The sequence below is a fragment of the Eschrichtius robustus genome, chromosome 2 (assembly GCF_028021215.1).
Source record: "Eschrichtius robustus isolate mEscRob2 chromosome 2, mEscRob2.pri, whole genome shotgun sequence".
Classification (NCBI taxonomy): domain Eukaryota; kingdom Metazoa; phylum Chordata; class Mammalia; order Artiodactyla; family Eschrichtiidae; genus Eschrichtius; species Eschrichtius robustus.
The window spans coordinates 146,973,079-146,987,990 of record NC_090825.1 but is presented as its reverse complement, the minus strand read 5'-3'; the positions used below and the strand labels follow the sequence as shown (position 1 = coordinate 146,987,990).

At 43.6% G+C, this 14,912-nt stretch overlaps 1 protein-coding gene across 1 annotated transcript; it reads right to left on the bottom strand.

Annotated features, from left to right (window-relative positions):
* Window positions 1-8,262: 8,262 nt before the first annotated feature.
* Window positions 8,263-12,644, bottom strand: SMIM23 (small integral membrane protein 23). The gene is made up of 4 exons (XM_068534622.1): window positions 12,567-12,644; window positions 8,987-9,038; window positions 8,720-8,787; window positions 8,263-8,496 (listed from the first exon to the last, which is right to left on the bottom strand). The coding sequence occupies exons 1-4, from the start codon at window positions 12,642-12,644 to the stop codon at window positions 8,263-8,265; spliced, it is 432 nt and encodes a 143-aa protein (XP_068390723.1).
* Window positions 12,645-14,912: the final 2,268 nt, after the last annotated feature.

Here is a 14,912-nt window from a genome sequence, read left to right as displayed (position 1 = left end):
TCTTGCCACCACCCTGACAGACAGGTTCTAATATTATGTCCAATTCATCCGTGAGGCTGAATCTCCTCCCCTGGCCCCATTTTCTGTGACTGCTCCACCATCCTGGGAGATCCATGTGGGCAGAGACCATATTGGTTCTTGTTCTGTCCAGTGTGGCTGCAGCTCATCCTTGTGGTCATCAAGAGTTGTGGAGGAAATGAATGCCTGTGTGAAAAGAGCGACTTTGCTGAGACTGGAGAATGAAACGAATCAGATGGATCTCGAGGGGTAGCCTCAGAGTCAAAGGCAGGCTGGGAGGAAGTGCAGCTCAGGGGCCAAGTCTAGCACTGTGAGAAAATATTGAACGGTAGATTCATGAGGTCCCTCGTGGCCTTAATGACCAGGGCGGGAGGAAAGAAGTAATAGCAAGTGACATTTATACAACGTGTTACAGTTTACATAGCTCTTGCATGTGCATTACCTCATTTAATCCGGAAGGAGCATAGGGTGGGGTTTCAGCACGTGGACCCGGAATTTGCTTGTCTGAGTTTGCGTCCTGGCTCTACCACTTACTGTGTGACCCTGGAAGAGTTATGTACCCCGTGTTCCAGTTACCTTACGTGTGCAGTGAAGACACTGATAGTACCTGATGCATAGATTTGTCGTGATGATTAAATAAGGTAGGTGCTGCCCATAAAGTATCTAGAATTGTGCCTGGAGCATAGTAAACACTAATTAAAAGTTGACTGTTATTACTTAATCCTCTCAATAGGCCCTGGAGATATGTAGACAAACCCCACTTTATGGGCAGCTCAGAAGGATGGAGTGACCTGTCTGAGGGCACAGTGCGGAGGTGGGAGTGGAGAGGCAGGGTTTGGACCACATCTGTTTTACCCCAAAGCCCTGACCTTTCAGCTTCTTCATGCCACCTCCGTTGATGTGCACTTTGCCTGGGCTCACAGGCAGGAGAAGTAAATTCTGCTGTAGCTGGCCATGCACCAGGGTGTTAAAAAAGATCACTTGTCTTGTCTAGAGCTCAGATCCACGTGAGATAGGATAGCTGAGAAAGCACTTTACACCCTGCTGGAGTGTGATGAAAATGAATTGCTGTTATTGGTACTTTAACAAAGTATTTAAAATTTTTTTCCTAGCACTGGTTTCCCCCATTCTGCTAATAGTACCCCGATTTCCCTTGGGGAACCACGGCACCCCACCCCTCCGTCTGTGCTTAGGATTATCCCTGGCTAGAGAGATGGGTGTGTGAGCAGGTCTGGCCAATGTGAGCATTGCATCACTTTAGCCACGAGGAGTAGCTCAGGAATGGTATGTGATCCAAACCCAGGGCCACCAGGCTCAAATGCAGGACTTCCTTCGAGCACAGCTCTCAGGGAAGGGGCATTTCTTTTCCTCCGGGGAGACGGAGAGGATGTGATCTAGCCTGGAGCTCCGGAAGCCATGCTGCCTCCACTGTGGGGACAGCATGCCTGAGAATGGGGCCAGCCCAGAGGCAAAAGGGGTGGGGGGGGTGGGAGAGAGAGAGAGAGAGAGAGAGAGAGAGAGAGAGAGAGAGAGAGAGAGAGAGAGAAGGCCCAATGTCCCTGGATTTAACTGAGCCTGTGTTTGGATCTACCTGGACTTTTCTGTTATGCTTCCTTTTCTAAGGCCCTAATAGCTTTCCTAGCACTGTGCTTTACTGTCATTATGTCCTCTTAGTGTCTCAGCAGCTGCTCAAGAAAGTGTAGTAGCACCGTATGACAGGGAGGGAAACTGAGGCTCTGAGTGATGAAGTGATTTGGCCAAAGCACTCAGGTAACTTGGGGCACTCTGCTGAAGGCTCAGCCACTCGACTAAGAAGGCCAGAAGCACTGTTGTACTAAAGCTCTGTCCCTGCCCTAAGTCAAGAATGCTCCTCCTCCTGGAAATGTCACAACAGAAAGGATTTGGATGCCGCAAAAGGCGTCTTCTTTGGTTCCATCCCTCAATTATCCTGACAGCCAAGATTTGAACCAAATTGGATTTAGTGCATTTCACAATTTTGTTGAACAAATTTGTGGATTAAGGGAACAGATTAAATCCACTTTTTTATTTGACATCATCAAAAATATGACATGAAGACTGGAAATGAACCTTCCTGGTCTTGGAATAATTTCAATGGAGCCTGAGTTCCTCCTTCTTAAGGGTTTGTGGTGTTTTTTTGTTTTTTTTTTTAAACCTTATTCTCACAAAGACCTTTGGGAAGCAGGTTGCAAATCTTACCTGAGACCTGAGATCTGATCCTTGGGTTTAGTTTGGGCCACAGTACCCATACCTGAGATGTGATTCCAGCAGGAAAGGCCCCTCTCTGCCCCTGCCCATCATTCATCTTTCTTTCCATTTCTCCCACGATTTCCTCTTGGCCATAGCCCCTAATTCAAGTTTCAGCATTTTTCTATAACTGGACTAACAGATTTTCATGTTAGTGCCAATTCAAGCGCCCTATCCCTTCTCTGAACTCTTAGTCAAGTCAATAAATATTTAACTCATTTGGCAATTAGTTAGGTGCCTTTGGCACTTCACCCAATGGCTTTTAAAACAAGCTAGATACTCCTTTTTTTCTGTCTTTGTTTCTTGGCTTCATGGTAGACAGACCAGCTATACGTGGGCAGGAAATATGATTTCTACTTCTCTATATATGTACCTGACATGTAGTATTTACTGCCTTCTAAATTTAATTGGCATATGATTCCTTAACAATAAAAGGATAACTTTTTAAAGAGAGAAAGAGATTATCTTGGCTGGACTTAACGGAGGGGAGGCTGTAAAGCACATTGGGTTAGTGTGAGGGCTTTGATGCCAGACAGTGTGGGTTTGAGTCCTGGCTCCCCATTTATTTTTATTTATTTATTTATTTATTTATTTAATTTATTTATTTTTGGCTGTGTTGGGTCTTCATTTCTGTGAGAGGGCTTTCTCTAGTTGCGGCAAGTGGGGGCCACTCTTCATCGCAGTGCGCGGGCCTCTCACTATCGCGGCCTCTCTTGTTGCGGAGCACAGGCTCCAGACGCGCAGGCTCAGTAGTTGTGGCTCACGGGCCTAGTTGCTCCACAGCATGTGGGATCTTCCCAGACCAGGGCTCGAACCCGTGTCCCCTGCATTGGCAGGCAGATTCTCAACCACTGTGCCGCCAGGGAAGCCCTCCCCATTTATTGATGATATGATTTTAACAATGATGTACTCTCTCCCTGCCTCAGTTTCCCCTCCCATAAACTGGAAATAACAATAGCACTTGACCAAGCCCCTAAAACAGGAATGCAGGAAGCATTTTCTAAATGTCAACTATCACAATTTTATAATTTCTTCCCAATAATCATAATATGCTTATGAACTACTTACGGCTAACCTACAGGTGGACTTTACCTTACCTAGATTTTGTCTAGATTATCAGATTCTTATCTTTAAAACATGAATTATCTGAATGATTGTGGTTTTTTCCCCCATTATATAATATATATAAGGTGAAAGAACAGAAAAGCAACTGACCAAATGCAATAAGACAAACAAATTAAAAAGTAGAATGAATCAGTGTTAACCAAAGAGAAGAGCCTGAGGGAGCATTAGGAAAGCTGCCAAATCTATTAAGTAAAAGAGAGATAAGGGAGAGAACCATCAATTACAATTAATTAAAAGTTTTTAACTGTTGTAATGCTGACCTCATGCTCCAGGAGCCTGAGACAAAGGAAAGAAATGTGGATACTTGAGTGGTCATGACATTTTTCCAACTGGCCACTTTCCCCTTAACCAGACCAAGCCTGTCTCTTCCATCTTGCCCTCGTGGGCTACCTGGGTCAAGACCTGACTCATGGCTCAGGTTCCTCCTTGCTGAAAAGAGAGGAAGTCCTGAGACCTGGCAAACAGCTTTCTAGACTCTTCTCCCACATTCTCATCCATCAGCAGCTCCCGCTGAATACATTTTCAGAATGTGTCCTGATTCTGGGCACTTTTCCCCCACACCAAGCCTCCATTTCTACCTGGAACTACAGTGATTTGCTAAGTGGTCTCGTTTCCACTCTTTTATTTATTATTCTCTGAAATTGCCTTGTCCTGACTTTTCTACTTGTTTCTTACATTTGTTTTCACCATTAGCCTATAAACGTCTCATTCATCAGTGGCTGGCACATGCGTGGTCCAATCGATACTTCTTTTTTAAAAAATTTTTATTGGAGTATGGTTGATTTACAATGTTGTGTTATTTTCAGGTGCACAGCAAAGTGAATCAGTTATACATGTACATATATCCATTCTTTTTTAGATTCTTTTCCCATATAGGTTATTACAAAATATTGAGTAGAGTTCCTTGTGCTATACAGTAGGTCCTTGTTGGTTATCTATTTTATATATAGTAGTGTGTATATGTTAATCCCAAACTCCTAATTTACCCCTCCTCCCATTTCACCTTTGGTAACCATAAGTTTGTTTTCTATGTCTGTGGGTCTATTTCTGTTTTGTGAATAAGTTTGTATCATTTTTTTAAGATTCTGCATATAAGTGATATCATATGATACTTGTCTGTGTCTAACTTACTTCACTTAGTATGGTAATCTCTAGGTCCATCCATGTTGCTGCAAATGGCATTATTTCATTCTTTTTTATGGCTGAATATTATTCCATTGTCTCTCTCTCTCTCTCTCTCTCTATATATATATATATATATATACACACACACTACATTTTCTTTATCCATTCATCTGTTGAAGGACATTTAGGTTGCTTCCATATCTTGGCTACTGTAAATAGTGTTGCTATGAACATTGGGGTATATGTATCTTTTCAAATTATGGTTTTCTCTGGATATACGCCTAGGAGTGGGATTACTGGATCATATGCTAACTCTATTTTTAGTTTTTTAAGGAATCTCCATACTGTTCTCCATAGTGGCTGCACCAATTTACATTCCCACTAACAATGCAAGAGGGTTCCCTTTTCTCCACACCCTCTCCAGCCTTTATTATTTGTAGACTTTTTGACGATGGCCATTCTGACCAGTGTGAGGTGGTACCTCATTGTAGTTTTGATTTGCATTTCTCTAATAATTAGTGATGTTGAGCATTTTTTCATGTGACTGTTGGCTATCCGTATGTCTTCTTTGGAGAAATGTAGAGTTGCCTTCTTAAGCAAAAGACTTTTTCTCTTCTCAAGGGAAATCCACTCTGTAGATATGAAAGTGGGCCCCTTCTCAGGTTTACTGGGCAACATTTTGCTAAAATCATTCAAATTATAAGACTTCAAAGTTATAGAAGGTAGTCATACTCTTATTTTTAAGTGTGTCATTTGTATTTTTCACACCCAGGAAGTGAAGGCAGAGAGTTAAATCTTCTCTGTTTGAGCTTCCCCATGCATCTATGTGGTTCTGGTGGTCAAGCCCCTCCCAACTCATTCTCAGCAATTGTGTTCAGCCTTTGAATGTTTGTCTCACACAATTCTGCTTCTCTGATATAGATTCTTGGGGCTCCAGGTACAAAGGTTGCCGTCACCCTCTCTGCCATGTTTTGACCCCATTGGGAAATGTAAATCCAGTCATCACATGTGGTCCAAAGCCTCTTGTCAGGAAGGGGCCCAGGCTGTTTCTTGTATGAGCATCTCTGTCCTGGAGCACGTGATCCTCCCCAAGCTCACTCAATCCAAAGGCTGCCTGGCACAGAGCCTGGCTCAGCACCAGAAGCTCCAGTGAATGAGATGGGCCAATTGTATCCCATCCACTCCCCCTAGAGTTTGACCTGGGAAATACGGGCAGAATCACAGGGTCAATAGAAGTTAGAAGGTCGTGAGGAAGAGAGAGGCCTGTGAGACTAGGACTGAATCAGAGTTATGAGGATTCAGAAGCAGAAGCGTGGAGCTCAAGAAGGGATACACAGAGTGGAGGGCAAGGAAGCCACTGGAAACAGAAGAGATGGAGTAGTCACACACAGGGAAGCAGAGACCCGGAGAAAGGCAAGGCAAAGGTGGAACACTGGAGAGAACCCAGATTCTTGCAGCGAGGGCTCCTGGAGTGCCTTGGTGGATACCTTGGGTTCATAAAGACCTTCCTGTTCCAGTCTCCACCATCCCATGTCGTGATATACTCTCGATTCCTGTGAGATCCCGGTTCCCTTGTTGGGCCTCATGGCCTGAGCCACCCTGAAGGGCTCGCTGTTCTTTACGGACTCACAAGGCAGGAAACCAACAGTAACTGCTGTCAGTGGGTCCCTATTAGGCACTTTGTGTGTGTGGGGGGAGGGGAGGATGAGTGGCATCCAAGAGCTTTCAGGGGACTAACTCCTCAAAGGCTCTGGTAATAGCCACGGGGGTGGTCCCATTCCTCAAGGATCTAGGCTCTGCTTTCTTTTTTTTCATGTATCCCCCAAATTACATATATAAACATCTAAACTGTCTTTTATATATAACAAAATATATAAGTACATATAATATATAAGTATTATATAAACACATACATATGTATTACAGATACAGTAGAATTACAACTTGGTTTAAAGTCTAAAGTGTGTCTTAGGCTAAATTGTATATTGTATATTGTCAAATTTACGCCTGAGAACCCTTTAAAGTACCCATAGAACATACATGATATACATGATTTTGGATTTATAACTACAACTTGTATGGTAATAGTAAACATGAACACCAGGAAATATCAATCAACCCCTTCCTGTAGAACTCTTGCTGAAATAGCTGCAAATGAGAAAAAACAGATTCTGGTTCCCACCCCCAGGCAAATTGTGACCATAACTTGCAAAGACTTTTTCCAACCCAAATGACAATTGATTCATTCCTTCTGGCAAACGGATTGCTGTGACGTTCCCTGTAAGTCAGATATCCTCTGAGATTATTTTAACTGGAACCCTCATGACTTTTGAAAGATTTGAGGTGGTCCTAATAATTGGCAGATATATAACAATTCCATTAAAATAAAAAACAAAAAAGTCATAAGAAGGGGAAATAAATAACCTAAAGAAGTGCGGCTAATATAATTCCTATAATGGACAAATGAACTCTGAGTTTCCTGGAAGTCAAGGGAAAAAGGGAAAATCCTAGACAAGCATTCTCATTGCTTAATAAAAATAATCAAAAGAGAGAGGTTTTCTCTTGGCACTATTTTAAAAAAAATTAGGGACTTCCCTGGTGGTCCAGTGGTTAGGACTCTGTGCTTCCACTGCAGGGGGCACAGGTTCGATCCCTGGTTAGGGAACTAAGATCCCACAAGCTGTGCCGTGCAGCATGGCCAAAAAGAAAAAAATTAAAGGTCACTCATAATTTCATCATAGTGATATTGTTATTTTTGCTTGTATACACTGTATTCCAGTCCTTGCCTGCAAGCAAAATAATAGGTAATTTTATTTAAAAAAAATTTGAATAGGCAAAACATTCACATAGTTTGAAAATAGGAAAGTGTGAAAAGTAAACAATGGAATTTCCCTCCCGTCCTTGTCATAAGTTTGCCCCAGTTCGACTCCCTTCAAGCTCCCCCTGTTTTGTATCCATCTAGAGTTTTTATGCATATTCAATCACAACTTCATCATCAACAATAAAATATGGACTCATTTGTTTCATTTAACAACATATCTTTCAGGCTTTTCCATATCAGTAGGAAAGCCTCCTCTTCTTTCTCTTTCATAGCTACAGGGTATCTCATTGTTTGGATGTACTTACCAATGCCCTACTGATGTCATTTTCTTTTGGATTGTTCCTTTTTCTTTTGGCTATTAGAAGCAAAGTATGTAACTTCACAATGTGCATATATTGATACATATGATAAATCGCTGAAGTTGATTGCTGGGTCAAGGGATAAATGCATTTGTGAATTTGATAGCTCTCACCAAATTGCCCTCCAGAAGGGTTCTGGAAACTTACGCTTCTACCAGCAGTGTCAGAAGGTTGAGTTGCCACATACTATCTTTATACTCTAGACCCAGCATCCTCCTGCTGACTTCCAAGGAGGAAGGAAAAAGGAATGTGAAAAAGGAAGAACTGTTTATCAGGTACCTACTATATGCCAGATGTACACGATATATACACGTTTGATCCTCAGTGTAACCCTGTGATGGCATCTCAGCAGAGCCTGGTGTCTTCCTGACCTGATTTCAGCTTTCATGGACCAGCAGTGGTGACAACAGAGTTCTCTGTGTCTCAACTACTTTATTTTCTTGGCTGCCTTAAACTTCAAGTGTCACAGCTCAGCCCTACTTAGAGGAACCCCTGGGAATCTTTGCCCCCTTCCACTTGGCCTCCTGCCCAGGTCCCAGCCCTGGCCCCTCACAAGTGATTTTTGAGGGTGGCGCAGGGCTCCTCTGGGTACCCGTCTCGCAGGAGGGCATCCAGCCACTCCTCCAGGTCCCGCACCAGCTGTTCTACATCTCGCACCAGCTGTTCCAGGTCTCGCACCTCTTTCTCTAGCTTCTCCACGAAAACATGCAAGTTCTCCTTCAACCAGGTCCTGATGACCTTGATTGGCTCTTCTGAGGGGTCATTGGTCTGGTATTCAAACACCTGAAAGGCAGACACTTACATTGCATCTTGAGCCTTTTCATGTAGACCCTCCCTTGCCGCTGGTTTCTAAAAGTTCCCCGAGCCTTTGCAATGCTTTCCTTCTGCCCGAAGTACCCATCCCCACCTTCTCCACCCGGAGACCCATCAATGACACCTCTGGGAAGCCTTCTCAGATTTCCTCAGCCAAGCTTGACGTCCCTCAATACCTTCTTGAATATGTTACCTGGGAAGTCATAGGATTCTGGGCGTAGTTACATTCTCTGATTCTTTCTGACACCTCCCAACTTCTTCCTGAAACAGGCACAGACACCACCTCTTAATAAGGTAAAGGAGAGTGAGTTGGAATAAACTCGGTTGATCATCCCAATGGGATGAAGAGGATGGGAGAAGGCAAGCTGTGGAGGCCCCCTTGGCATGCAGCCATCTCCAGAATATGCTCCTGACTCCGTGTGGACTTGGCTCCTCCCTCCTCAGATTCCAGAACGCTCACCTGATATTTGTGTGCCCGCATATAGCACCAAGATCAGCAACGCCAACAGTGTCTGGGGGCAAGAAGAGAAGGAGGAAGGAGGTGAATTTCTGGAGGGTATACGTGCATCCCTGCTTCCCTCACAGAGGGCTAGGCATGGGGCTGCTATAAGATCATGGTTAGAGCTTAACTTTTTTCTAATTATCTAAGTCACGTGTACTTACTACAAAACCCGCAAATATTGCAGAATTAGATAACATGGCAACTTACTGCCATTTCATTGCTGTTTTCCCTCCTTTCTCCCTGCTGAGAAGGAAGCCCCACCTCTATTCTCATTCCTTGCCTCACTTTTGCATTTTTTCTTTTAAATGATCTTTAAAAGGAGTTGACTTTATTGAGGTATAATTCACATACAATAAAATGCACATTTTACATGTACAGTTTGATGAGTTTTGACAAATGTCTATGCTTGTGGACTACCACTCCAATCTAGATGTAGAACATTACCATCATCCTAGAAAGTTCCTTTATGTGCTTTTGCGGCCAACTCCCTCTTTACCCCCCACCCCCACCCCCGCCATAGGGAACCAATCATCTGCTCTCTGTCACTGTGGAGCCGTTTTGCCTGTTCTGTAACTGCACATCAATGAAACCATATATTATATACTTTTTTGTTGAGCTACTTTTACTCAACGTAATGCTTCTGAGATGTCTCCATGTTTTCATGTTCGAGGTTATTGATGAGTAATATTATATTGTATGGATATAGAATATATATGTGTGTGTGTAGGTCTGTACATATATGTGTGCTCTCAAATGGATGCCTGGGATCTTAAGGAGTTTCATGGTTCTAGCTGGATCAGAATTCCATCCACCTCCAGCGCTGCTGGACTTCCAGTATCTCTGCTCTAAACCCCATAGCAGCTGCTGTCTGGTAAGCCGTGGGTAATCTAATCCTTTGCGTGCAGCCCACAGCCAAGAAGTCACGGAGATCCCCGCCTGGGCTTTCGGGGTCCTCTCAACACACAGCTCTTCTTCCTCTCCAATGCCTTGTCCTACGGAGTCCAGCTGATTCAGTTGCGCAGACTCTCTGCAGCTCAGCGGGACTGCTGGGCTCTGTTCGCCCTCTAAGTCTTGGTGCAGCCGTCGTCGGGAAAGAGTTGAGGCAATCACCAGTTTTCTTTTCTCAGGGATTGCACTTTTGTGCTGTCTGTTGCCCTCACCGGAAAATAGTAGTTGCTTCATTTATTTTGTCAATTTCATGGCTGCTTACAATGAATGGGAGGGCTAGTTTAGCCCCAGTTACTGTGTTAAGGCTGCAATTGGAAGTCTACCTCTTGGGGTTTGGGTGCAGGAATGAAACGGCTGCCTGAAGACAACATTGCTCCCTAGAGCTTGGGTCAGTCCAAGACCATTTAGGAGATTCTGATGGGTGTGCCAGGATCAGGAGGGGAGAAAACTGAGAGCCTTTTGGAGAGATGGGAGAAGGTAGAAGGGGAATCTGAGTCTGGGAGGGGCCCGATACCCTCTCCTGGGTGGCCTCGTGGTGTGGCTGGGAGGTCTTAGCACAGGGAATTCAGAGACACCTGCTTTCAACAGACAATGTGAGTTGGGACAGTGATGGTGTCAGGGGCAAACAAAAGTGGAGAGAGGATTAAGGCGGACACAGTAGTGACCGACACTGACTTTCCCCCCAACTCACCGGATGTGGGCTGAGCCAGATTTAATCTGACTTGAAATAATACATTTCTTATGTACCTGTCTTTGTGAAGCAAGATTTAGACTGGCTACCACAAACAAAGAAGATAAGAGATTTGCATAATTTGTCTCTTCCCTGGATAGCTTTTCAAAAATATATACTAGCAACTATATTATTATTAACTTAAAAAAAAAGTAAAAATTAATTACATAGCAGCAACGTGACTGAGTCTCTCACACACACTAGGAGTGAAAAAAGCCAATCATGAAGGGACACACTGTTTGCTTCCATTCCCATGAAATTCAGGGACATACAAAACTTATCTGTGATGATAGAACTCAGAATCGTGGTTATGGAGTGTGAGCTGGGAGGGGCCTTGGAGGAACCTTGGACATGCTCTATAGCTTGATCTGGGTAGCAACTGCCTGGGTGTGTACACCCAATGTGAAATCATAGTACACTTCAGATTAGGGCACTTTTTAAATTTCTTAACAATATTCCCTGAGACTCTCTTTATCTAAGACACATAGAACTGACTCATTCTTTATAATGGCTGATGAACATTCTGTGGTCTGAAAGCTCTTCTATTTCTTTAACCACTCCTCTGTCAATGTGCTTTACAGGATGGTGTCTTCACCAGCACACTTGCTGCTATTTTGTGTGTGTGTGTGTGTGTGTGCAGGGTGGAGATACAGGCAGGGAACAGGGGCTAAGACTGAGTTTTAGTCCTTCTCTTGTGCTGTTGTGGGGCCTGAGCCAAATCATTTCTTCTCTCTGAGCCTCAGTTTCTTCACCTGTAAAGTGGATTTTGATATATGCTGAAAGGTCTTTCAAAAAGGCAAGGTGGGGACTCTGTCATCGAATTGATTTGGGAAATGCTGTGGTAAACAAAGTTATGTGGATTTCCTTGCTGCAGGACTTGTCAGAGCCTTCATCATGTGAACGAGCTGTGTAAATCTCCAAGAAGGGAACGAGGGTATCAGCATTTCCCAAACCACAGAACATTTTAAGTGACTTTTCTAAAAGGAGCATTCCTGGGGTTTGAGATTCGTGGGACACTTTTTTAGCAAAAGCTGCAGCATAATGGGAGCCCCGCAAAGTCCAGCATAAAGGAAGCATTGGAACGTGTATAAATGTATGAGTGAACAAATCTTTTGAAAACATTTATAGGTCAGTCATGTATCGCTCTGCGATAAAATCCCACCCCTTTCCACGGTGTGCAAGGCCCAGATGACCTTCCCAGCCTCCTTTTACATCCTTCCCTCAGTTCTCCACCTGGCAGGCGGTGGAGTGCAGGGTCACCTTGCTAAGGGTTCTGGAATCAGATGGCCCTGGCTTCAAATCCCAGTATGTCCCTGCTGTCTGGCCTTTTGCCTTTCCGACCTCAGCTTACCCATTTGTGAATGAGGTTGCTAATAGTTGCTTCTCGGGAATGTCATGAAAGAGAGAGGGGTAGAAACACCAGGCTGTGCACGTAAGTGCTAACATGTTCCATTTTGACAAAATCCTATGTGAGGTTTGAACTTCAGCCCTAAGAACAAAAGCTCCAGGACCTCTCCAATTCAGGTGTATTATCCTATTTATTTCGGTTCATTCATTCATTCATTCAGCACCTGTTATGTACCAACCACTATTCTAGGCACTAGGAATACAGCAGGAAGCTAAATAAAAATCCCAGCCCTCCTGGAGCATACCTTCTGCTGGCGGTGTGGAGAATTAAATAAGGGTGTCAGTAATGACTTCTAGAAGAAGCTCCTGAGCCCTGCTGCGTTCCACCAGGTTGGGCTCTAGGGAGAGTCGGGCTGAAAGCCCGTTCCTGACTTTGAGGGCCTTACAGTCTGCCTGGAGTGTCCAATGGAGTCCACATGGGAGGAAAGCCATGTACACCTGGTCTGGCCTCACCTGTTTCTTGTCCTCAGAGTGACCTCCCCTTCTCTCAGCGGCCACTCGCCCCCTGCTGCCCACCTGTTGGATCACCATGATCTCAGGTCCGGCTGCCTGGGTGGAACAGGGTACCCTCACCTCCCCGGCCTCTGGTCACCAAGCATCTCTCAAGCCATGAGTTCTGATGTCACAGAAGGTGGGGACAGTCAGGCCCCCATTCTGCACCACCCTGGTGTTTAGCCCCAACTTGTTTTTCATATAAATGTAAAAAACAAAGGCCAGAAAGAAATACACCGAAAGATTTTATTTCAGGATGGTGATTTTTCTGATCCTTTTTCTTCTCTTTTCAATTTTGTTTTATAAGATGCAAGTCTTTAAATAAAAAAACAATAGAATATTTTTAACTGAGTTTATTGAGATAATCGTAGATTCACATGCAGTTGTAAGAAGCAGTGTAGGAGATCCTGGGTACCCTTTACTCAGTTTCCACTGCTGGTAACATAGGCTCTTGCCATGGATACAATCTATCAATCTTATTAGAATCTCCCCAGTTCCACTTGTATCCATTTGTGTGTGTATCTAATTCTAAATAATTCTGCCACATGGCTAGATTTGGGTATCCACCACTACAGTCACGATACAGAAGAATTCCCAAACCACAGGGTTCTGTGTTGCTGTTGCTGTTTGATCCCCGCCCCCTCCCTTCCCCCCCCACCCCCCACCCCCCCCCCCACCACCACCACCACTGTCTCTAATTCCTGGCAACCACTGATCTGTTGTCTATTTCTAAAATTTTTATCTTTTCAAAAATGTCGTATCAATGGAGTCAAATAGTCTGTGACCTTTGGAGACGGGCTTTTTGGTACTTAGCATAATTCCCTGGCAATTCATCCCGATTATCCTGCTTCGGTAGTTTGTCCCTCTTTCTTTTTGTGTAGTATTTCGTGGCAGGGATGTGCCACAGTTTACCAGCCACCCACTGAAAGACAGACATCTGGGCTGTTTCCAGGTTTTGGCTTTTATGAGTAAAGCTAATATGGGCTTTCCTGTATAGGCGTACCTTGTTTTAGTGCACTTCGTAGATACTGCCTTTTTTACAAACTGAAGTTTTGTGGTAGCCCTGCGTGGAGCAACAGCATTTCCCAACAGCATTTGCTCATTTCACGTCTTTGTGTCACATTTTGGTAATTCTTGCCACATTTCAAATTTTTTCACCATTATTATGTTTGTTACGGTGATCTGTGATCAGTGATCTTTGATATTACTACCACAACTCCCTGAAGGCTCAGATGATGGTTAGCATTTTTAGCAATAAAGGATTTTTAATTAGGGTATGCACATCATTTTAGACATAATGCTATTGCACGTTTAATGGACTACAGTATGGTGCAAACATAACTTTTATGTGTGCTGAGAAAGCAAAAAAATTGTGTGACTCGCTTTGTTATGATAGTCACTTTATTGTGGTGGTCTGGAACCAATATCTCCGAGGTATACCAGTACAGGTTTTTGTGTGAACCTAAGTTTTTATTTCTCTGGGATGTGTAAGGGGACAATTGCTGGATTATGTGGTAATTGCGTGATAATTTTACAAGACACTGTCAAACTATTTCCTAGAGTGGCTGTACCATTTTACATTCTCATCAGCAATATAGGAACAATACAGTCTCTCCTCATACTCCCTAGCATTGGTGTTTTCATTATTTATTTTAGACATTTTAGTAGGTATATAGTGATATCTTATTGTGGTTTGGATTTGCATTTTTTTGATATCTAATTATGTTGAACATCTTCTCATGTGCTTTTTTGCCATCTGTATCTCCTCCTCAGTGAAACGTCTGTTCACATCTTCTGCTCATTTTCTAATTGGATTGGTTTTTTTACAGTTAAGCGTTGAGAGTTCTTTGTATATTTCAGATACTAGATGGATGTATGGTTTGTAAATATTTTCTCGCAGTCTGTAGCTTGTCTCTTCATCTGCTTCATATGGACTTTTGCAGAGGAAAACGTTTTAATTTTGTTGATGTTCAACTTACCAATTTTTTTCTTTTGTGAAGCATGGGTTTTGGTGTCAAATCTAAGAACTCTTCACTAGCCCTAGAAGCAGAAGATTTTCTCCTATTTTTTTTTTTTTTTTTACTTTTTTAAATTAATTAATTAATTAATTAATTTTTGGCCGTGTTGGGTCTTCGTTTCTGTGCGAGGGCTTTCTCTAGTTGCGGCAAGCGGGGGCCACTCTTCATCGCAGTGCGCGGGCCTCTCACTATCGCGGCCTCTCTTGTTGCGGAGCACAGGCTCCAGACGCGCAGGCTCAGTAGCTGTGGCTCACGGGCCTAGCCGCTCCGCGGCATGTGGGATCTTCCC

Excerpts from the sequence above, each read along its gene's own strand:
- SMIM23 (XM_068534622.1), bottom strand. The coding sequence starts at position 12,644 with ATGGTGATCCAACAGGTGGGCAGCAGGGGGCGAGTGGCCGCTGAGAGA. Across the intron at positions 9,039-12,566 it reads ACTCTGAGGACAAGAAACAG|ACACTGTTGGCGTTGCTGAT; the intron begins GTGAGGCCAGAC and ends TCTTGCCCCCAG. Across the intron at positions 8,788-8,986 it reads TGCGGGCACACAAATATCAG|GAAGAAGTTGGGAGGTGTCA; the intron begins GTGAGCGTTCTG and ends TGCCTGTTTCAG.